Source organism: Thunnus maccoyii, chromosome 2 (assembly GCF_910596095.1).
Source record: "Thunnus maccoyii chromosome 2, fThuMac1.1, whole genome shotgun sequence".
NCBI classification, from domain to species: Eukaryota; Metazoa; Chordata; class Actinopteri; order Scombriformes; family Scombridae; genus Thunnus; species Thunnus maccoyii.
In genome coordinates, this window is record NC_056534.1 from 13,895,070 (window position 1) to 13,920,448 (window position 25,379).

Genomic DNA, 25,379 nt, shown 5'->3' on the forward strand with positions numbered 1-25,379 from the left:
GCACCCAGCACTTACGCTTTGATTTCATCATCATACTGGCCTTATGTAACTGAGTAATTTCAAAGTGTTGAGGAAGTGATTTTTACCATGATACATCCAATAGACATAGATTTACACCACATGTATATCGTCTGATTTAGTTTGAATTTATACATGTATGGTATGTAATATGGCAATACTGAGCAATATGATAAATCAAACCCGGGGAAGCATTACCTGTTAAATGATATAAAAAATTAAATTTATTTAAGTGACCTCTTTGTTATTAATTGCCCATATCCAACATGTATGTACATGCACTGTAGGGTACATCTTCCCCTTAGATGGTAGGTCAGTGAGTAGTTAAGATTTAAAAGCACTGGGCAGTTCTCTTTTGCTTCTGTGAATTAATAATCAAAGAAAAAGGGAAAAAGGAGCGAGGCCTTCAAAAATCAATGGACCCATCAACAAGACTGGGTGTTGTGTGTGCCTTCCCTCACCTGGGTGACTGAGTGTGTGCACGTGTATAGGTGTGTGCGTATGTATGTGCACATACATGCCTGCGATGTCTATACATGCCATAGCACATCCATGGCGCCAAAGCTATTGGATCAAGCCAAGCAATCATACCAGCAGTTGTTCATCTAAATCAGCGGCAAACCGAGAGCAGTGCTAACTTGTGTAGAGACAGAGTACTCTTTTGGGTTTGCTCCTTCTAAACACCAGTTGTCTCCTCCAATCAGTGTGGTCATGTCTGCATTATTGATACAGCAAGGGCCTGAGGGGCCCAGGCTCAGATGGTGCACACGCTCACAATGTTCTCCTGTGTGTCTGGAGAGAGTCTGGTTCTTGGGAGAGCTCAGAGGTAAGCTAGGACAAAACTAAAATTAGGCCTTAAGCTGAAAACCTGAGCCAACTTGTTCTGGTTTAACTGGAAATAAATGGTAGCAAGGCCTCTCTTGGGGGATTTGATGGTCAGGGATTGAACCGGCCTCTTATAGAGCTAACACAAGAGAAGGATGAAGAGGGAGAGCTTGTTGTGTGGAGAACAAGAAGCATCAACAGAGGTAATGGGGAATGAAGTGAAAGCTAAAGACGAAAGGTGATGGAGTGAAGAGACAAGATATTTTGATGAAGACCTTAAAAATTTGCAGCATCTTTTAAGCCCATTTTGTCATTAATGTATAGTATAACATAAACATGTACTACAAATCTCATCATATAGTTTGAGCACTAGCTTTTATACCCTAATGATACAATGGAGTGGACATTTGCTCCTAATTAAAAACAAATTAGACATGAGTTGGGAAAAACTTAATCAATGAGCAGATAAATGTTATACAGATTGACAGAAAATGAATCCGTGACCATTATAATAAGTCATTTTTCAAGCCAAAAATGCCAAACACTCTCTAGTTATAGCCTCTCAAAAAGGGTATACTGCTTTTCACGTACAAATAGATGTCACCTTGTATTTTTTCACTATTTTCTGACATTTTATAGACCAAAAGATTAATCTATTAATTGAGAAAATAATTACCAGATTAATCAATAATTAAAATAATCTGTAGTTGCAGGACTACCACAGTCACAATATCATCAGTATTGACTAACAAAGTAAACGGATAAGATATAAATTTTAAAGTCTTTCCCGGGCCTCCCAGCCTTCCAGGGTTACATTTTAATTGAAGCTGAGTTCAGTGAAACACACTACCAATTAGATGTAGTCTAAGTGATTGGTTAAATGCTCTGGGAGCATGGCTTTTTGTTCTGGTAGTGCAGTGTATTTTCAGTGACTGTGATTGGGGTTAATGTGATAGACTTTAATTGACTCAAAGAACCAGATCGGTCAGTGTCAGTTTAGCATCCGCTTTTTCATTGAGCCTTAAATAAATCGGCAAAACCGTCACATTTCATTAGACATTATGCCGGACTCGGAGTGGAAAAACATAAAACGAGGGGACATTAAATAAATATAGACTGAATTGCAAACAAATATTTTGTTGTCATTTGATATGGGGAAAAAAGACAACGCAAAAAAAAAACATAAGGACCGTTCAAGCACAAAAAGGACTTTGAATATTGGCCATTTTAAAAGAGATATTAATTGCAAAAAAATTAATAAATACAATTTCTGTTTGGCAGTTATATAAAACCCCATTGATGTCCCCCCCCAAAAAAATCTGATTATTTCAAACAGGATTCCTTAATGGATTAATTTAATTTGTTGAATCCATTTGATATGTTTTCACCACAAGAGTATAAATCAATCAGCACTCACTGTTTGAAGCATAAAGACCTAATCAAAGCTGGAGTCAAAATATGAAACAGTTGATGATGACCATAACACCATGTTCATGCAAGCTAAGTTCAGGTTTTAATATTTTAAGTTACCGGGCAATATTTATTCACTTCTGTCATAAAGGAATTGGGAATGTGGTTTACCTTGATGTGTTTTGATTTATTCTGCACGCCCTGAGGTTATACCCGTGAATTAGGGAGCATCAATAAGGAAAGACCATCTCCCCTATCCCAAAAGTGATAATTACCAACATCACTATTGATCTGACTATTGATGCATTGCTAATTGTTTCTTGCAGTTATTTATTTAATTCCATCTCTGGCCATGTGAATGTGTTGACCTTGTGCAGCAGGAAATATAAGGGTTGTTCAGTAGAGGAAAAACACACATTAAGATTCCACTTAAAACCTTAAAACAGCACGGACTTTTCTTTTTCCCGTCCAAAGGAGAGAACTTGGTTATGATCTGTTCATGAGGCTGAAAAGCACAAGCAGAATGGCAATTTGATTTCAGACAGCATTGGATGATACTTTAGTTTTTTACTTCACTGCAGCCTTGAAGAGTGATGTTCTTGAAAGTCTCCGCAGACATTACTGAAGGTTCAAGATGTCATTGTATTGATCAATTACAACACTACATTATGTAAGATATAGAATAATAATGAAGATTATTCATCATTAAATGCGTATTGGATTCAGCACATTAAAAATGTATTCAGATCTCTTAAATTAGTTTCTCTACACATTGGTCCTAACATAAACTCAAGGTCTAGCTGCATGAATATGTGATTATATTTGGGGTAAATAGTGAAAGAAGAGATTTAGAAATTGTTTTTAGAATTTAATTTAAACCAAGTTTCTTTCAAGTTTGTGGTCAAAATCCAAAACATAAGTTCATAGTTTATACAGAAAGGCCTCTTTTTTTGTACTGATAGTATTCTCACTGATATTGTGCCATTTGTTAGTCAGACTGGTCAATGTTTATCAGGGATCATATACTAACTGGATGCTGAATTGACAGACAAGCTATTTCAGGTTGAAGTACAAAGACCTGCATACAAGAATAACAATCCATATAATGTTGGATTAACACTCTTCTGCATTATGAGCCTCATTATCTCAATGTTGTAGAGAATACAACCATGTATTGACCTTTTATTGACCTTTTTAGGCTGCCATAAATGTCCATACAGATGTCCTACATTAAATCAGAATATTATATTTTAGTAAATTGTGTGAAACTTATTTAATCTGAGAAATGGGCACTTTAAAGAAAAAAATCAGAAATTGTTTTAATGTCCAAGGCTGTTTCTTTTAATAACTGCTAATTATTTTATTTACAACATATCTGTGTGGAGTCCATTAAGGATCTTGGTCTACTGTTAACATTTACTGAGGCATCTATTAGGTGAGCTGTGCCATGAGCACATGAGATGTGAAAGAAATTGTGATTGGAGGAACAAAAATAAAACAAAAGGAAAACTTGGCAATGTTGTGGATAAATACAGTGTATGAAAATGTCAGTTTAACAAATTACAGGCGTCCGACTGAGTTCCCTTTACCTGAGGAGGTAAAGGTGTCCGCAGGAGTTTTAAGGATTATCAGAACTGACCTCTATGTAAAAGTGATTGTCTCAGTTCTGAACTGCTGAGAGAATGCTCTGTTGTGGGAGATAATTGTTTTTATTTTATTTCATTTCAAAATATATGGAGACATTTGTTTTGCTTTGGTATGAAGCTAAATGTGTGTAGCAAGGCATTAGTGCGACAGCAGAATGGACAATCCACTTACTGTGTGTCAGACCACAGGTGCTTTGGGACATGCACTGTATGAGATGCACATCAGGGCAGACGCAATGTGTATGCATGTGTGTATGGGAAGAGGTTGTCCGTGGAGACAGCTGGCCTTTGCCAGGACATCTGGTACCTGTCACAACACTTAGTGTGTGTGAGAGAACTTCATTGGTGTGCCCTGCCCAGTTCTGCCCACCCATCAGGTGCCTGTTTAGACCTTTTGTCAGAGCTGTAACAGAACATCAGCGAGGGCCATGTAGGTGTCTAATGCAAGGAGTGTGTCAGCCTTGTGTCCCAGCATGGTGGCAGGAAGTCCTTGAAGAGGGGTAGAGTCTCTCTACTCGTTACACATTAAGGGTATTTGGACTTCATCCAAGAGAGAGTTGATGATGTGAGTAGATACGACATCGCTAGCCTGAGGATGAGTCTGCCTGACTGGTGACCTCAGTACCTTCACCACACATAACCACAACTAAATCCTGTTTAATAAACTATTGTTCTGACACAACAGTGGGTGATATATTATGGCTTTTAATGAAATATATGCACACACACACACATGCACATATTTACAATGGATGTCAGTGGTTGATGATTTGAAGATAATTACAGGGTATTTATTTTCTCCTGCTCTTCCCCCTGTCTCGCCCTCCAACTCCCGCCCCTCCAGATTGTGAAGCTGAGCCTCTAGCAGTGTAGTGCTGAAGGTGTTTGTGCTGTTATGCCCTCTGGCTTGGCTGCCAGCTTACTCCCACTGATCTGAGCCAGAAGGCAGACTGCCGAGGAATACCGATCACCTTGCCCAGACCGAATCCTTTGAGCTCTTTCTGGCATCTTTCCCCCTTCTGCCAGTTTCCTCCTCTGCTCCTCTCTTCCCCCTTCTGAAGTTGACAACAAAGACATCCTCAGGGTCCTCCTTGATGTGAGACCCACTCTTGATCTTTTTTCCCTATGTTTTTGTACCTTATAGTTGCACTACTTTCATATTCCGCTAGCACAATATTTACACACCAGAAGACAAAGAAACAGGGGTCTTTTCATGTAGGAACCCCTGCCAACATGTTAATCACCTGAGGACCTGCAGTGGTCTGACAGAGGCAGGACATTAGTGAGACATCTCTGTACATCGCCCCTATTTGACCAAAGTCTTAAGACATTTTGCAGGTTATACTATAGAGCAAATGACCTATCTATCTATCTATCTATCTATCTATCTATCTATCTATCTATCTCTCTTTGCTTTGGACGTCATATGTCTGTCAGTACAAGAATCAGTGCACTGTCATTGGAGCCATGATATCCAATAAGACCCGATCCTCCGCATACATCACTCTGCCTCTTCTCTTCTTACCCCACTCTGCCCCTCAAGCCCCCAACACCCCACCACCAACCCCCTGCTTCCATGAAGAGAAATCTCTGAAGAGCTAATTAGTGGTGGAATGGAGTCCAGGAACAGCCAACAGAGCCGAAGAAGGGAGATTGGCGCTGGTGCTAGCTTTATCGGTCAGGGCCTGACAGAGGGGTGACAGCGAGTGGAGGCAAACTACCGGCTCACAACTGACAGAGACAATAAAGTGAGTCTTTGAGAAGGAGAGTGACAGACAGGCAGGCAAGGCGAAAAGCCGGCTTCTACGGGTTGTCCTGTGGCCTTTAGGCAAACTGCACAGTCCCATTGAGGCAGGTTCCCCCTGTCCCTGCCCAAGTGTTTTGTTTGTTGACCAGTACATAACTGGTTCATAATCTTGACTTTATTTGATTTCAAAACACTTAAATATCAAAAGGTGTTGTGCTAAACAAACATTGTTATTGGTATTCATCTTATATCTATGTATATATATATATATATATATATATATATACACATATATATATATATATAACCTCACTTGCACTGTTTTGAAATGTATAGTAGCTGCATTAAATTTTGAAGAACAGTAAGTATAGTAAACCCAAGCAATTTAAGTGGAGGCTGAAAATCTATATTTTATTCTATGAAAAAAGACTTTTCCTCCCCTCCTTACACCAATTACATTGTAATACAATCAAGACAATAGTAAGCATTTCTATTAAATGTTTCTGTTAATTATCCTCTCGAGCAAAGTAGGAATTGTGGAGGAAAGATTATTATTGTGGTATGGTTTTGGATAAGTGTATTAATAAACTCAATTAATTTAAACATTAAATTTAAACTCTGTGAAAAAGGGTTAGAAACCTTGGTGGTGGTTGGGGTGGAGGTGAGGGGGCTCTGATTGTCTGAGCGGGTGCTTTGGCGTGGAGATTTTATATTGTAATATTCATATTGTATACTGTAATATACAGTAAAAATTACATTTATTTGTGAATTTCCCCTGTGGGTAACAGTACAGTCTTATCTTATAGAACATCCCGTCAACCCTCCATACCAGTCGGAAAAAAAGGCTTAAAGCTTAAAATGTTACAGTAAGAAGAAGAAAAAGAAGAAGAAAAAGAGGACGAGGAAGAAGAAGAAGAAGAAGAAGAAGAAGAAGAAGAAGAAGAAGAAGTAGTAGTAGTAGAAGAAGAAGGTCAAGCTACAGGTGACTCCGTAGCAAGTTACCTGCAGTGACGTGAAGTTGTGTCTGCAGAAAGGGGACATTATCATTACTTCTGATGACGAATTGAGGATTTATGATGATGGATAAAAGGTGAGTCCCGCCTGTAAAATTAATGCAGTGCGGGAAAAAAAGCCAGTTGCAGTTAGCAGTTTGCATCGTTAGCTGAAGTTGTTAGCCGCACACCTATGATATGTTCTTGTGTCAGATGGGAGTATTAGCTAGCAAGGTTGTTGGCAAGAGATAAATTAAACAGAACAACGTAGCATATTGTCGTCACAGCCACCATAGTCAGCCCTGCTAGAAAGAATGTCGTTCTTAATTAATAAAAATAACTATCTGCATCACTTAAACAAGGAGTTATCACACTAATTCCCAAACCCAATAAAGACAAACTACAGACAAGCGGCAAAATAAAAAAGCAACAGACTCAGACTGACAATATTTGACATATATAAAATTATTGACTAATGTTACTTACATTTATTTATTTTCCTCCTCCTGTGTATTATTTTGCTTTCATTGATTGTGAAAAGCTTCTTGCACAACCACTTTACCGAATGTTTCATTATTATGATTTTTAAATGTCATGATTGAATTCCCTGGCACTTTTTATTCTTCATACTTGTTTATATGTTACTGCTTTTTAGTTTGACCGTTGTCAATAAAGTTGAGGGAAAAAACAATGTAGTTTGAAGAAGCACAGCTGTTGATTTTTTGAGGAAAGACTTGTGCTGTTTGGAATAGGGATATTTTAAAGACTGTAATGTTGTATACATTGTAAACTTACTCTTGATATTTGAGAAGTATTATGTTCACCCTAAAACTTAGAACTGTACGGCCATAAGAACTATATCTATATGTGAAAAAACTGTCTCTCATATCTGAATTGGATAGCTTTTATCCTGTTTTCTCTGTACCCTTGTTGTCAATTTAGTGTTGTCAATAAAAAAAACAACAACAACAACAACAAAAAACCCTAAAAAAAAAAGCATAAGAATGTATTAATGCCTGTGGCTGTGGTAGTTACACACTCAAAAATTAGTGCACTTCGCAGTGACAGAAAATTTAAGCCTAGACATGGATGTTTGCTATAGTAGCTTAGCTAAATAAGAAATCAGACTGGTTGCACTGAACTGAACTCAAAGGAAAGTATATCAGTATACAGTTGATGAGGGATGCGGACACATCAGAAGCTAGTTAATATGTTCCTAATTTTTTAAAATTTACCTCAGGGCATTTAGCCTGTACACCAGGTCGTTCAGATGTTGCTAAACTTGAACAGTTTGCATGGAGATGTGTGCAAACATTATTTATAGGCATGTAAACCATTAAGTAGGAAAGTTCAGGTGTTACATACATGTCATTTCCTTATCTTGCCAGTGTTTCTCTGTAGCTTGTTAGAGTTAAGGTGAGTCAGGTAGTCTGTGTGAAAAACTGGCCCCATTTAATAATTCATCCAGGCAAAAACAACAAATTACCCATTGTTGTTCATGGGTTCCTTTCAATACGGCATATGGCACTGGATGGCAATGCCACTGCAGGACCTCAAGGACTTCCTGCATTAACTAATTTAACTAACCAAGCAGACAGACATTTGTTTTCATTTGACAGAGGACCAAGAAGCAAGAAGCTTTCCCCGAATCCTGGGAGAATTTCTCTGCCTTGGCCGATGAAATGGTACTGGTAGACTGTTGGAGCCTTTTGCCTGGACTCTGCTTACTGTCATTCCGAATCTGCAGTCCATCTCTCCGTTACTCAAGCTGCATACCCCTGTCTAGGGTGACCCTCAATCAACCGGTGAGTACTACAACATGTTGTACATAAAGTTTTATTTGGTAACTTGCTTAAGTATTGTTTTGCCCTGCACACCTATGGTGCACCCACACTGGTGATTTCATTGGTTAGGGATGATTAGAGCTCCTCTCAGGAGTGTGTGGGAATGTTACGACTGTGGCCGTGTTGGAACTGTGTAGTAAATAAAGGGTGTCTTCGAACACACCCTGTGTTTGACTGACATCTGCCTCACTTTTATATTAGCTTTGTGGTGCCTGCCTGGGTGGGAAAAATTACAACTATCATTCTTATTGGAGTGCAATGACCTTACGTAATGCTCAGCATAGCTCTGCCCACCGTCACCCTGGGCATAGATCTAATCAACCAGGATAAGTGGAAACACCTTTGTAGCCGTCCAGGGCGTTTTAGTAATGTTTTACAACTTCACGTTTCTAAGCCACAACTCAGGCCTTTAACAGTGTGTTTTATAGTTGAAATGATAAAACCAAGATTAAAACTTACCCAAAACCCATCTATTGTAGTTCTACACCTTTTAAAATTGTCTAATCTACATGTTCTGTGTGTACAGTTGTAACCAAATCGAACAAACTGAGCACAAAGATGGACAATAGGAGTTTGTGAATGTAGAATACTTTGTTAATTCTCGTGAATTCTAAAAACTTAAAAGCATTTTTTTTTGTCATTTTGAAAGTATTTGACCATTTGAATGTATAGTAAATGACTGATTTCAAGTTGACCACAGCTGCTGTTCTTAGTTATTGAGGACTGGCTTTTTACAGACACCTTTAAGCCTGCAGGAGCTGACTGATTTTGGGTGGCCTATCACTTAAAATAATACCAACTGGATGATCTCTATTCTACACACAGTGTTGTGGTGTGTGGATACTGCCACGCACTCTTTTGACTGATTTTGCCGTTACCATATGATTTGCGATATTAGAGGGAATGACAATTTTTACATCATTATTCTCATTTTTGAGAAACATATTGAAATGATTATGGTGTGATTTTTGCAGGGATCTGTACCAAAAAAAGATGTTTTCTTATTGTAAATCAGTAGAATATGATGTGTAGGCCAGGACATCTATGCAACACGACAGTATTTAATTTAAAATTTTGACACATTTGGCCTTTAAAAAATATTACCATATTGCGATTTGTACCACTGTAGATTGTCATCACAGACAGAAGTGGTACTAAGAAGCATCGGACATAACCTCAGGGAGGAACACACACAAGGTTTTCCCTGGCAGGTATCAAGAATAGTTTAAGAGTGAGAAAGTATCTAACATAAGAACAAAAGATTCCAACAATGTTTGCTCCACCATACCTTCGCTAACATGGCCTGAGTATGGAGAAAGGTCAGAGGGGTGACATTATACTTTTATGATAATCATTTATTTATTTTGTCAAGTAAATCCAATCAGAATGCCTAGGAGCTACTCAGATAGCAAAAAGGGATAATTAGCATCACTGGGAGAGGTGGCGTCTCCTTGTACTCTGGCATCCACCTGCTTTTATCTGTAGAAGAAGTGAGGTGGTGGAGATGCTAAATATTAATGGAGCAGTCCATACTCAGCGAAACTCAAACACACTGTCCAGATTTGTTAAGGGCTGTATTTCAATGCTGGACCCACTTCTTGTATACACTCATTTTGATTTCTTTTTCCGTCTCTTGGTAATACATGCCTATTCTATAATTACATTGTCACCATCTAATTTACTTTCACTGTACCAAACAAGATAGATTTTAGATTTAGCTTGGTTCCCTTGGTACAAATGAAAGGAGGGAAAAAAAAAAAAAGTATTGCTGCATTTCAGTTAAAGTTCACACAGAGTTGTTACAAATAGACCAAGAGTTGTAAACACATAGTCTCATGAGTTGAATGGTAAATCATTCGCTGGACAGTTTGCACTTGGATGTATTCATCTTGATGTCTTCATGGACCCTCAGAAGAATTTCAAAGTTTATTCTGCTGACAGACAGGAAGTCATACTGCACATCACTGCGCCTTATGGATTTATTTATCTTCTATTGTTGACACAAAGAGTTTACATAGAAATAGGTAGTTATGAGCATTAATAGTTGGTTATGAGCATTAATCCAGAGTAGAGCCTGACCAATAAATAGAATTGGTGTTGGCGTACATGTCAGCCGATAGATGACGAGCAATTGCATGTTTTGAAACAGTGTCACCATTCTATAGTTTGTCCACCAGTGACACATTTATTTTTCAAACTCTCAAATATTGATATCAGTATCAGCCTCAAAAATCCCGCATCAGTCTGGCTGTTGTCCAAACTGCACTTTTACCTCCTCTCTCAGAAATAATGAAAGACAACTAGAAAGAGAAAACAGAAACAAAGAGTGTGGTGCTGCATCATGGGGTAATTGATGGCTGTCCGACCTTGGCTGCTGCTGAAGTTAAGATGTTATGTAGTTGAAGGAATTTGACAGAAAGTCAGGATAAGCCGTCTACTAAGATGGCAATCCATTTCTGCTCTTCTGTAGGCGTTTTTGCATGAGCTAATTAATTCTCAAGCTGTGACTTTTTATCCTCATTTTAAATTAAGAATATTATGCTGTGTCTGCCGAGGTTTACACCAGGGATTGTCACAGACGTCCCTTGTGTGTTCAACTCACCACCTCTGGAATGTCCCCATTGTGATTCCCCAAAAGAGTTCAGTTGCATACTAATTAAATTGTTTTTTCACAGGATGTACTGATAAGAAAAAATGACTCGGGATGTAAAATTATCTGTCCAAATAATCCACCCCCAAGACACTTGTTACTATATATAAGCTTTTTGCAGTAGAGTACTCAGAGTAAAGATTTAGATTTAATCATTATTTATTACTTACTGAGCCAGGCTGAAAAGGATGAGGGGCGTAGTCATAAGTGTGCTTTTTTGCACTTCATTGCACCTAACAGTGATGTCAGGGGCTACTGACCTTAGCCTGCATTAGCGCAACAAGGTGAGAACTTGCGTCACTGGAAGCAAAAACATGTTTTCAGCTGTTGACGACATCACATTTTCACACTACGATTACTGTGGCCAAAAATATATCGGTAAATGGTATTATTATGATATTACATCAAACTTCCCTGAAATACTATTAACACTGAAAACTAGTAAAAATCACTTCACACCATGTTTGCCTTGGATTTTTTCAAGCCTAAGGAAACAATGATTAGTTAACCAAATCATACAATTTTGTTGGAATGCATCTGCTCATGTTTTCATACATATTCTGATTTGTTTGGGTTGTCCAAATTTGAACAGATTAAAGTCATTTTTTAAAAAGTAGAATATTTGTTAACAGGAAAAGAATTTACCAGAACAATAAAAGTTATATTAGGCTCTTAGAAGCCACTAGTAACGCCTGCCCGTCTGCACACTCCTCCGCTGTAGACCTCTGTGTTCCTGTTCTTGCTCTCCTCTGCTGGATTGTTTGAGCAATGTGTCCCAAAGCTGTGATAAAAACCTTCAGTATGTAAAATCCCTGTCCGAACTATGTAGATGCTGTTTTTATAAGTAAACTGTTGTATTTTTTAAATTAGTACTCTCACTACAGTTATCTTGGTGAAATATCTTTCCTTAGATGTTTCATTGAGTGACAACTAACTGATCCACAGTTAACTTGGCTCAGATGTTTCACTTTATTTTTACCCAAAGTTTGAAGGAGTTTGAGTGTAAATGAAGCTTGGATGTTGCACAGCAGCTACATCATGCAGAGGCCTGATATGCTTTATGAACATTGCACATTGTAATGTACTGTATGTCCTTTCTCATTGTGCTGCAGTATTCTCATGGATGCTAATCATAATGCCTATTAGGTCCTCAGGGCATTTCTAAAGGCACCCACAGCAGCAATATTGATTAGAGCTCATCTCATGAGTACAAGAGGTCAATATGAATTGCTGAAGTCTAGTTACCTCTATTTGGAATATTACTGCCTTCAACTGAAAAGACCAACAGAAAAAAGGACAGCAGATGTAACTGGACAAACTGGGAACTGTTGTGTCCTCTTAACAATGATTGATGGTTGTCCAAATGAGAACAACTGGCAAGTGAAATCCAGTCCTTCATACTGGGAATGATATTGTCCTGTTTTTTGCTTTACTTTTTGCTCAAGACATTCTATATTTACCTTGGGGTATGCTGAATTATTAATGGTGCCCTAATGACAACTGTAGTCCTAGATATATGAATGACCTTAAAAGCATTGATCTTTTTTGATGTTGCATTGCATACTTTGAACTTTAGATCTATTTACATTTAACCCTGGATGACTGATCTAGAGCCAGCATCTGAGCTGAAAATCCAAACTGGTGACACATGTCTATTTATCCTTTGTTATTTATTGCTCTAATAATCACATTTTTTTTTAAAAACACAATTACTACATGTAATGTGAAAGAGGTTTCTATCCCTTTTTACCCTCTTGTAGCTCATTGTTTTGTTTTTACAGCCTGCATAGTCACTCTGTGGTTCAGTCTTACAGTTCTCCAGTTTCCACCAGTTGGCAGTTGTAGTTTTGTTGCTGATAAACCCACTGTACACTACCTACTCTGCACCAAGCATCAGACAAAATTATCAACCAAGTGGTCATGAAAAGTGACCATTTAGCAGCTAAAGAGCCTGATGTTTTTTTTTTCAAGTTGGTTAGTGGCGAACTGTTCGTGCCCTCAGGCTCAGACAGAAAAAAGTATTAACTCTCATTTTATATTTGTTTCTATTCTCAAAAATCATTTACCATAAAATCTAAATGTTTTTAAAGGGGACCCATTATGCTCATTTCCAGCTCTATATATTTTATTCTACTACTAGAGTAGCTTTGCATGATTCACAGTTCAAGCAAGCAGAAACAGCCACAGTGAGATGTTTGATGAAGAGCTGCAGACGACCGGCACACCTCCAACAGGTAAACAACTTATTTTACTTTGCCGGGCTGTGTAATGGAAAAACATCAACAGCATGTCAGCTCGACTCGAGTCATGGCTCAGCGTGACAACCTCCAGAACAATAGAAAAACGCCATGACATTAGCGAAGTGGAGCAGTGAACTTGCGTGCTGTGCATGGAGCAGATGACCATATAAAGATATCTGTCATGAGCTGAAATCAGAAAAAATCATTGGAAACCGAGCATTTAGAGCAGTCTGAAGCCAGTGTTTTTTGCTCACATTACTTCTATATACGTTGACATCATTATTTGACACTTTGGCCATATTTAATATGAGCATCTGACATTGTAATATTATATATGTGACTGAAAATAAGGAAGAGCATAATAGGTCCCCTTGAAGTGAAAAATTCCCTCCCCAACACCAGTATAGTTTGTCTAAATTGTAAAACTCAAGCACAGAAAAAGAAAAGATCAGGATTTTACCTCGAACTTATCACTAGTTTAAAAACATGACCAGAAGCCCTGTGATTAGTGATCCCTCTATAATTTTTTAGATGGCCTTGCCAGTTTAACTAAAATAGGCTACATTCTGGAGTAGAGGTGTAATGGTACGTGTATTTGTCCCGGACTGTCACGGTATGGACGTTACGGTTCGGTGTATGCAATCGTACAAAGAATACGACTGCATGACGCAAACAATTACAGTGAGAATAGTTTAATAATCCACTTACTCCAATGTGTGGAACAATAGTTCCATCCAGAACATTTTGGCAGCGCACCACTTATCTGTAGTACGCTCATGGATGTATACTAGCCGGCTTAGCCAAAGTAGCCTGGTTACCATGGTTACCCTGTAGTGTTGCTGCCATCAGAATGACAAATGAGAGACCCATAACACTGACTGAGTACAACACTATTATTAAAATATACTCCATTATCTCCCTAGTGAAACAATACTGCGTCCCCCTCCCATTTCTGTGACGGTCGGCATTTCTCTCCACCTTTGAGTGAAGTCGTTTGGAACAACTAAGAACACATTTAATTTCTTATGTGGTCAGACAGCATGTTGTAAGAACCAGTTCTGAGAGACCACCTCCAGCAGCTGGAGGTGGAGCTAGTTTGAACTACATTATATACAGTTAGACCAATCAGCATAAAACAGCTGTTCGCAGGTGTCCTGACTCCGTGCAACAAACAGAAAGTTTGTTTTCCTTTTCCACTGCAACAAAACTAAACTGTTTCATTTGTACTGAAAACCTACTGAATCGTGACCCCAAAACCAAGGTACATATCGAACCGTGAATTTTGTGTACTGTGGTGAAAACTTTATGGCTAGAAGCTGCTGCTAAAACTGAGGAAAGTGGGGATATTGTTGCTGGCTGGTTGGTGACACTATTTTCATGATTGAACTTAAACATTTATACTGGTGAAGAACAGAAGACATTTGGATACTTTTGAAGATTATGTTACGTGTGGATTTAGTCAGCAGGGTGATGCAGTAGCAGAAGAATAGATAGAGGTCCCTCATTCCAACCATCAGGGTTCACCACTGAAGTTGGTGGAGACCTAAACAGAGGTAAAAGGCCAGCGAAGAAACAGGACTCCAATGGGATGATAATATTGAATCAATTTTTTATGGTGATACAAACATCTATTGTTGTGCCTCCAGCAGTTTGTTTTCAGTTGACCTTTCTGTTAAATTGCTAGTAGCAACCCCTTCTGGCATAGTTTTCATAGCAATTGCGTTACCTTGTTACATCCACAGTTTTGTCAAAGCTGTGACATGCATAGTGAGGCAGAGGATTCATTATTGTAAAGTGTGGATAACTTGCAAGAGAAGAAGGGAACATCAACTGATATGTTTATGTATGGCCATTGTAGCTACTTAATTTGGCTAGCTAGCAACGCTAAGTTTATTTTCAGTGTGCCCCTTTTTAAGAAAACAGTACATCATATAGTAAATTACATCTTTTTGACAGCTTAGCTTGTTTCTGTCACTGTTGTGTAATATCAGTCGTTGGTATACAGTGGCAAAGTTAGCATATACAGTATTTATGTAAGAATTCTGCTGATGCAGTAGAAAATGTTTCAGTGTAATGTTTCAAGCTATGTTAAAACGCTGTGGACCTTTGTTGCATGTCATACCCTCTCTCTACCCATGTTTCCTGTCTCTTTGCACTCTCATCTATCAAATATGGGCAAAAAATGCTAGAAAATATTGTTAGAAGAAACGAGAATATAAAATAATTATACAACTAATTGTTAAAAACACAAGTATCCGAGGACAATAGCACAAGTCACAATTACCAGACCTGTAGCAATCTTTTATTTTATGCAGGCAAATTTTAAGTAAATGCAGTTTGACATTGATGCTGATATTTGAATAACAGCTCTGCTATGAATATATATCATACATATTAGTGTGTGTGGTAGGTTAGGTGAGAGCTACAGGGATATTTGTGTTTCTGTGCTTAGCTCTAAGTGGAGGTGACAGCATTCAAACATGGTGACCTTGCAAAGGGGACCAATGATGAGCTTCCCTGTGACTGAAGGAACATTTCTGGAGGCACCCTGCAAGGCTTTTTGGTTTGTGAGGGCCTACCATCAAGGGAACCTGCATGGTGGCAATAAGAGTGGCTTATTTATTTTTTACATGCCGCATCAACAAACTCAATTCAACCACACAACCAGCTTTTTCTGGCCAGTCTTTGATGGGCATCGGGTGAATACTGGTTTGTGAAGGAAGTGTATATTGATATGATAAAACATATTCATCCTAAAAGTGAACAGTGTATTGATTTTTGTAAAGTTGTACTACATAAAAGTAACATAAGGTGTGTTAAAAAAATATGAAAACTTGCAGATGAGGAGATACACTAAGTTTGAGTGCTTTTATTCATCCTTGGATCAGTGATTATTCACAAGATTATACACAGTCGATACTTCAAAAATGACTTCAAATTCATAAAATGCTAAATATATACAGGTTGGGAAAAGCATGTAGAGGACTGTCAAGGTTTTTAAAGGTTTACTTAGCAAAAGTAATAGATTAGAGATGTCAGTTTCACAGTTTATAAGCCCTCCGTGTCCCTAGAGGGCTGCCGTAGCCTCTGGCCATTCTCCCGTTACCTTAGGCATCATCTGGAAAAAAAACTGATGCTTCAAGTCATTCTGCATCCCTGCATCTGTCTGAAAATAATTGGTCAGGAACCTTCTCTCCAAAAAGGAGCCATGAAAGAGTAATAGCTTGCAGCAAAAACACACATGTCTGACAGATCACATTTGAAACTGAAAATGTATAGACCCACACTATGTGCACTACAAATGCTGTACCTAGTTGAAACAAAGTTTCCTTTACTTTATCAACAATACTGAGGAGAGAAATGTTTGGTCAGTATAACTGAGCACACTAAGCTTTGCAGTGAGGCTACTTAAAGGACAATTTAGGACAGTGTCTGCAATGTGCAGTTTACTGCGATGATTTAAATAAATTCAGTCAACAATAATTAAAGAACTCATTCACTTTAAAGTGAAAGTAGAAATATTTAATAAAATTACAGTTTTTAACAATGGAATATTCATAACAATGTAAAGTAAAAATAGCTTCCCATTATAATCTTTCCAAAATTGTGAGGGTTTTGTTAAAATAGGTGGCGGTTCAGTTGAGCTACTGTAGCTCTCTATTCCTCCTTTCCACTGCTGGCTTGACCTTTGAAGCCTCATGAACTGTTATCATGAACAGTACCACTACTTGATCCGTGATACAAGATAAATGGAAGGTCGTTTGTAAAAACAGATTAAAGAAGAGGTCCAATGCAACTACATCGGACCTCCCTGATCAGGAAATCAGTCATTTTAATAAAGTCTTTAAGTCTTATTTGATAAATAGCTTTTTATCCAAGAGAGTGCAGATGTGGAGAAACATTCTAACTTAACATTCCATGATCAATTAAATCAAAAGCTGAATTAAAATCTAGGAATACAGCCCCCAATAATTTACTTTGATGTAGGTCAGAGGCTAGAGGTCAGTAATCTGGACTAGAGCAGTGGTAGTAGAGTAAGCAGGTCTTGAGAGCCAAGTGTTCCAGTTCCTATTTACAAAATAAATATCATAAAATATTCTCTCCATGATTTTGATGTCATGATTTTGGGCTGATGGTGATGGGCTGCTCGGCCCTTCAGAACTTCCCTTTCTGTCTTTTTCTGTCTTTTGGAACAGGAATTATTTTAGATTCCTTCCTTACGCCTGCGAAAAACAACAATAGATATTTGATATTCAGTCACATCTTCATATGCATCGGAACTTATGCACAAAAGAAAGGCTGTTTTCTTCTACATTCGAAATGAAAATATATAAAAAATACATATTTATTTACTTGCTGAACAGTGTTGGAGGGGACATGAAATGCAGTCAGTGATTTGGGCCTGAATCCTCACTATGTAGCCAGCCTCTAATAACGTGGCGTATCTACATTTGCCATTCTTTTTGGCCATGTCTAATCCGGCAGAAGAAAGGCTCCTGTGCTCAAGTACTGGAGGGAAAACAATACCATTGGGCTTTGCTCTACCTGTAAGCTCACAGATGAGACAGAAACAGAGAAAAATTAAGGGGGAAAAATCATTATTCTCTGAATGAGATGTCTTGGGTTTGATCAGAGTGCGAATCAAAGCCCATCTCTTAGACTACTTAAACATTCACTTTTAAAATTCCAACCTGATTGTACTTTTATGGAAATTTCTTGCCATCAGTGGCTGCATTCTCTCCTGTCTCCAGGTCCTCTTGTATCCCTGTAGATATCTGACTCTGCCCTTCATTAGAATTCTCTTGGTAAGAAAGCAGGAGAAATGAGGAGAAGATGTAAATTCAGTCAAAAAGAAAAGGTTTAGATCTTCTCCTTTTTTGTCCAGGGAAAAGACAAAAAAGAAAAATCATGGATATACCACATCATCGAGTCAAACCTGACACCAGGGCAGAAGACTTAAGAATTTCATTAAGAATATGTTACAGTACTTTACAGTCACTGGCATCATCACAGTAGAAACTGTACTGTATCTACATAGCATTTTAAATTTTTGATTCTGTTGCAAAAATAATACTGTAATACTGTATATAGCTATTCTGGCTGCAACAATTATTTTTATTATCTGTTACTCTGCCAGTTATTTTCCTCAATTTTATCAATTAATTGTTTTTGTCAGTAAAATGTCAGAGAATACTGAAAACTGTCTATCACAATTGTCCATAGCTGAAGGTGAAAAAATACTTGTTTTGTTGACCAACAGCCCAAAAAGAAAAGCAAAAAATCTTCACATTTGAGAAGCTGAAACCAGGTAATATAAGCATTTTTGCTTTAACTAAATGATTAATTTTTTGTCGTTTTGTCGTTTGACTCATCAATTAATTGACTTATCATTGCAATTCTAATAGTGATGACAATAATCATAAAGATACTTAAGTTATTTTATTATAAACCGTCATTGCTATAATGTTTTGTGTAACTGTAGTATGAATATAAGAGCAACATTGGTGCTGATTTTTTTTTTTAACCATACACCTGGACAGTATTGAAACATTTACAGTACAAACAGTATGTGTTTATTGGTAAGATGGTAAGATGATGTGACTGTTCCTTTTTTTTTTGAATGTTAAGTCCAAAAGCTATGGATCCCGCTGCAACAACGGTAATCTTAATATCTTGTAATTTGTAATGTGGTGAACAAAACACTATGGTTTGTTTTAAAGTAAACCATTATCTCTACAAATGAATATCACAAAATGGACAAAGCTGGCTTCAGTAGTGACTACAGTACAGTTGTCATAAAAGTATGTAACATTTCTACGGTGGCAGCTCCACTGCATGTCTAAATTGATGTTTCAGTGTTTTTCTACTGGATGGTGTTAGAACAGGAAGGCAGCATGAGGACTCGCCTGGTACATATATTTAACCACCTTATTTATCTGTCAAATTTACATTTTTGGCTCTAACAAACACACTAAACAGTACAAAGTTGGGCTTAATCCTGACTTTGTTTGCTGTCACATTCACACTGACTGCATGTAAGACAGTGTTTTTTTGTTTTTACTTTGCAGATATGAGTAGTAATGCTTTTGATTTCTAAACATAAAATCTGTTAATTAAATACATAAATATAAGTCCAATTGACAAAATGCCAAGATGTAAAATAATGATCTTGACTGATTCTCCTGATTATATATTTTTTGCTAATGAGTTAATTTAGTGCTCTAAATTTGTGTAAATGAAGGCTGTCAGAGAAAAGAGTATCTGGGGGCAGAAACTATGATCAATACCTTTGGTTATGACCTTATGTACATTTTTTATGTCATACATTTCCATAAAGCTTAATGAACATTTTCAGATTTCTGCTTGATTAAAATTTGAGTAAATCATGTCAATCAACAGTGCTTTCATACTACTAAAGCACTTTATAAGGCACTAGAAAGTGTAAAATAAGAAAGTGTAGCTTGAGTAAATATAACTTAAAGACTATTTGGCTGACAGGAAAACGATAACCGAAGCCATTTCTCAACCTGAAATATTGTTGCATCCAAACTGTACTTGAAATATGTAAAACATCAAATACACAGAGCAGAGTGTGCTTCAGGATCCAGGAAATATTATTTCAATAGGGGGTGAGATGGAAAGCAGGGAGCCTTTCTTAATGTATACTTTGGATATGTGATTGCAATGTTTTACCCGAGCTGCGGCCACACAGGAGCATCCTTGAATCTGAAGGGAGACACAGTCACATCTCCACTCTCATGCTGAGATTGTTAGAAATTAACAAACCTTTCAAGTGAAAAGTTCTTTGAATGGCTGCCTGCCATGATGGACACAGAAAAAATGTAGGCTGTAATAATTCTTGACCGGCCAGGGGAATGATATCAAGGCTGAGGCAAGTCACATGGCAGCCAACCAGCACTTCTTCTCATTACTAAGAAGCCATGCACCGGCTCCCAGATGCTAATCAGTCTCCCAGAGACCTCAGCGCTGTGTGGTTAGTACAGATTTACAGCTCTTCTCAGCCCTCCACCTTTATTAAAGATGATCTTTCACACAGAAGGAAAAAGATGTTCTGCAGACAAATGTTAAAATGCAATGCAAAGTTTCAGGCATGAAAGGCGAAAACTGTAGGATTATTCCACAGCTATTCCAGGGAGGATGAAAAAGGAGGAAAGAATGTGGAACAAAAACATCAAAGGGCCATAGAAGAAGGGGTAAAAAGGGAGAAAAGCTGTGAAATATTTAGTACGAAGTCCCAACAGGTGGTCAAGAGTGCAATGCAAGGCTATGGTTTCATTACCATGAATAATGGATGATGCTTGTACTTATGAAATTTAGTAATTTGTTTTCTCCTAATTGAAAAAGAAAAGCAATTCATACACGATGATAAAAAATGCAGCAGAAAATTAGATTGTTCCTACATGTAATTAAATTACAGTTAAGCTGTAAGGATTCAAGGCAGAAACCAAATCAGTGTTATTAAAGCATTGTAAGAAATCTGCTGATTGGAGCTGGTTGCGAGAGGAAAAAGTGACTTTAAATTTTGCATAAATTGAGGACTTCAAATGAGCGCGTCTTTTTGTTGTCGCCACTTCTCACGAGTATGGCATTAACATTCTACAAATCTGAGTCGTATGATGTAAGTTTTTTACGTGTTTTGCTGTAAAGAATCATATTCTAAACATTATTATTCACTACAATACAAAGAAATAACAAAGCTATCTGTGTGTCACCCAACAAATACCCATAAAATCATTGGGGGCCAAAGCCAGGACGTTAACGGTCTAAAGTCATGTTCCATCAAGAATTCATAAACAGTTTGTGTTGAGGATGTGGAAACAAGATGTGGCTCTGTTTTTTTTTAATACCACATAAAATATTTGCTGTTTTCAGTGATGTTTGTATTGACTTAAGGCATCTATTAGAAAGCATTTTCACTGTGACAGTACACGCTCCCCATAGTATATAAGTGTTTTTATTTGAACTGTAGATCAGACTTAAACATTCTGAAATCCAGTGGCTCTTCAGAAACAAACACTGGTTGAATACTGCACCACTGAAAATGCAATCCCTCTTAATAGATGTCTTAACACTGTCTGTTTGAAAGTGGTGTCTGTCTGTTAGTGCAGTGAGTTTACACAATTTTAACAATCCAACACCCTTCATAAGCCATACATCTAATAGATGTTTTCATTGTGAAGTAATGTTATGGTCATTATTTTAGATGAATCATTTAGTAAAATTGTCAAAATATTAACAAACTCCAATCCCAAGTTCCCAGCAACCAAAGTTAGAATTACTTATTTTCTCTAACGAACAGTCAAAAAAGGTATTTAATTTATAATGATGTTTGAGAGAAATCCTCACATTTGAGAGGTTCTAAGGCATACAACCTTTTCACTTCATGAGTGACTTAAATAATTCATACAAAATTCGAAATTGTCAGCTTTTAATTTCCTTTTCAACCTCTAATCAACTCTTTGATTAAATATAAAAATGCTCATCAGTCTCTTTAATTTGGTAAAATAAGCCCAGTCTAGGTATTTTTGGATAAATGTTTGCAGATCTATAAAACATTTTTTGAGGATTTGAAACCTTGACATTATTTTTGACACATTGTAAAATGGCCAAATTAGGGTTTTTGTATTAGGGTTTCACTTGATGTCAACTCCAGGTTTGTCCTCCTGTGTATCAATCATACAGATGTTTGCACAAATCCAAGAATTTTGTCACATACAAAATGTCAATATACTTGATAAATGCATGTTTGGAATGACCATAAAAGTTTAATAGCATACAGTATGTTGTACAGACTCTGGCTGAATATGGGAAAACACTGTGGTCTCCATTTAGGATGCTTTGTGTGACAGAAGAAGTGCACTGAACTGAAATAACACAATTAGCATGAGAAATAATGACTTCCACATTTTGATCGTTGTGTGCTTTTTGGATCTCGTTATCAATCATTTTCTTGTAAATTGAAGTTAAAGTATGTAAACCTTATCCCACACTGTGTTGTTTTACATTCCAAATGTTGCCTGGCTTGTGGTGAAAGCCGCGGGGTGTCTCAGTATTTAAGGCTGTATTGCTTGCCTCTTCTCCTCTTTCCTATCCTTCCTCATTCACCACCCACTACTATACATCTTAATATAGAACCAGATTGCCTTAACATCACTTCCTTCCTAGTCTCTCATCTACAGGCCATTTTGTTAGCAGCTCAGTCCACCAGACATAGAGTACAGTATTTAATACTGTAAAGATAGACTCTCTTCTAACATTTAATCTGCATGAAACTAACAGTAAATTATGGACGACAAGTAACAGCAGCACATCAGTGATCTTTTAAGACAAGCCTTTTAAGTTTTGTCGGTCTTTCACAAGGGCAGATCTCCACAGATGAACCCTGTATCTCCAAGATTATTAATACAACCCTTAGGGAGAACAAACTGCAAGTCTAGCAACTACTTTATTAATCTCTCCTTAAATTAAGGAGCAGTGGTGGGCATCCTTTTCCTGTGGTTTTCCTTTTGCGGGTTTTACACACAGTAGAAGCCAGCATAGGTTCATAAACCCAAATGTCCCCTGGCGATTATTAGACACACTAACGACAATGCAATTAAGACCTTCGCCTAACTAAAAACAACTGAGTATGCAAAAAAGTAAACTGTGCATGAGTGTTTTTATTTGCCTTAATTCATAGACAGGTCCTGAGTCTGCCTTACAGGTAAGTTTGAATTTCATTTGGCTCTGGTCTCTCTTAACAAACGAGATGAAGAAAAGGGGTTAATTAACATATATTTACAAATTATACTATTCAAACTAATTTAGGTTCTGCAAAATGAATCTCAATTACAAAGGAAACTGAAATGGAAATTTCTGAGCATTAAAATGGATGAGTGTTGTTTTATGAGAGAGTCTTTAGCATCACTGATCTTTTATTAAAGTTATTCAGTAGCCTTTTGCAGGATTTGAATGAACAGTGCTTACCAAAGATCACACGACAGAGTGTTTCCAAATTATGTATGAATTCATTCCCTGCATGCAGCATTCATGGACAAACAATGCCACTGGGAAAACTGGAAGAGGTCACTATATTTCTTTTAATTCTCAGGTTGACCATGTGCAAGCATAACAGCACACGAAATTAGCTGCATGATTATAATTGATTTATTTGCCTACCAGATTAACAGCACAGTGGACCATCTGTCATGGAAGAGTCTAAGAAAGACTGTGATTACTGTCTGAATTATTTTGTTTAAATAATGTATAATTTTTAATAATTCCCCAAACTAAATTTTTGATTTCTGGTCCAAAGAAAGAGAATTTAATCTGTACTGGTGGATTATTCTTGACAGTATTTCTGTCAAATCAGAACATTATTAGTTTATGTATTGCTATACAATAATAAACACCACAAGTGTCATTCTGAGACAAAGCTTTATTCAGAGTCTGCAGTTTCACACACATTTTACATCTTATTGTATTGAAACAGACTAATTGAATTCACACCACAGAAAACTAATATAATAACTTATATGACTCATGACAAACAACAAATTTTAATTGAATATTTAAAGTAACTGCCACTTTAGTCCATTCGCATTTTTTATTTTTTATTTATTGGCTCTTTCATCAACTTTTTTCTATCCTTGATCTTCAATGTTTTGTATGTTACCGTAGCAGCCAGAATTAAAAGAAGATAAAAAAGCTAAATCATGTGTTATAAAATATTGGTGATATTCCTGATTAATATTTTGTTGGTATATTTAACCTTGATTTTAAGGGTCTTGCTTATATCTTTATAGCTGACACATTAAAATTGCACATGATGTCCACAGCGTACAATTTGCATGTATCCACATGAGCCACACGATTTTCAACAATATACAAAATTCCACATTTTCACAGTGAGCAGCCTCAGAGCAGCACAATTATAAAGCCGTCACAGCAGATAGCAGCCTCACACCAGTTATTTTTGTTCTACATATTTCTCCCACATTCTGCTTATTATTCATTTCAACAGTGAATATACATATCATGATTTGATAATGCGACCATAAAGAAAGATTTTCTTTTCCAACCATAAAGCAAACCATTTGTTCGTGAGCTCCATTTTCTGTTCCTTTGACTCTGTCATACACAATTTATTATTTATCCCAGTCTTCTGTATTACAAATGGTCTCAGGATTAGGACAAATCAGGGCTCTCCAAACTATCAGGAGGGAAATGGATTCCTGAACAATATGTGTCAACGGAGAAATTGGCAAAGGAGTGACAGTGGCCCTGGAGAGGGGCCAAACAATGCCTGTATGTCGCAGGAGGAAATCTCACTGTTCCACTTGAGACAAACACAATTTCATATTAATGAATAATTGAGAAAGTTTAGAACTGGGTTGAGATAAATGTGCGTGAGTGTTACATGTATCTGTGTCATGGTAATACTCGGATTGTTTCCAGCTGCGCAGCGGTATAGAGCTGGGTTTCTTTTGTGGGATTAAGTGGATTGATCATATAGGGTCACGACAAGACATGTATTGGGAATATTTTACTACTTTCCTCAAGAATGCAGATGCTGATTTGCTTTTTCAGCTTCAAATTTAGTGACTCCTCACAAATGTCAACTTGAGGGTGTATTTCAATCAAAATTAATCCAATAAATTACATTTCAAATTCATTTAGTTCCCAGTATTATTTAAATGAATTGCCTATAACATGTTCTAGCTGATATTCTCATACATGTATTTACAGCTTGCCAGCATGAACTTGCGGTGCCTGTGCTTGTTAACCTGTGCCTCGGTAACAAGGCCAGGACTCGTTTGTTACATGAGAGGAGAAGGAGGAGAAAGGAGGGGGTGGTCGACTTAGAGCACAGTGCCTTGACTGGAGACGAGGACGCTCCATACTGCACCCCCATCCATGCTAATGATCCGAGCTCTGCACATAATTAAAGCCCTGGTACCCCTCTCCTGTGAAACGCAAGGGGGGACTCGTGTACGTCTCCCAACGT

The 25,379-nt window shown here is 37.4% G+C and overlaps 1 protein-coding gene across 16 annotated transcripts in view; it reads left to right on the plus strand.

Annotated features, from left to right (window-relative positions):
* The first annotated feature begins 6,587 nt into the window (after positions 1 to 6,587).
* Positions 6,588 to 25,379, plus strand: part of LOC121888517 — a 192,425-nt gene continuing 173,633 nt past the window's right edge. For 15 of the 16 annotated variants that reach the window (XR_006093254.1, XR_006093253.1, XR_006093264.1 and 12 more), the window contains exons 1-2: positions 6,588 to 6,736; positions 8,258 to 8,443. Coding sequence is in view for 1 of the 16 variants with exons in the window: in XM_042400094.1 (XP_042256028.1) it covers positions 8,321 to 8,443 (123 nt within the window). In the remaining 15 variants the exon portion in view is untranslated. Of the gene's footprint in view, positions 6,737 to 8,236; positions 8,444 to 25,379 lie in introns of all 16 variants that reach the window. The other variant, XR_006093255.1, reaches the window with a different exon arrangement.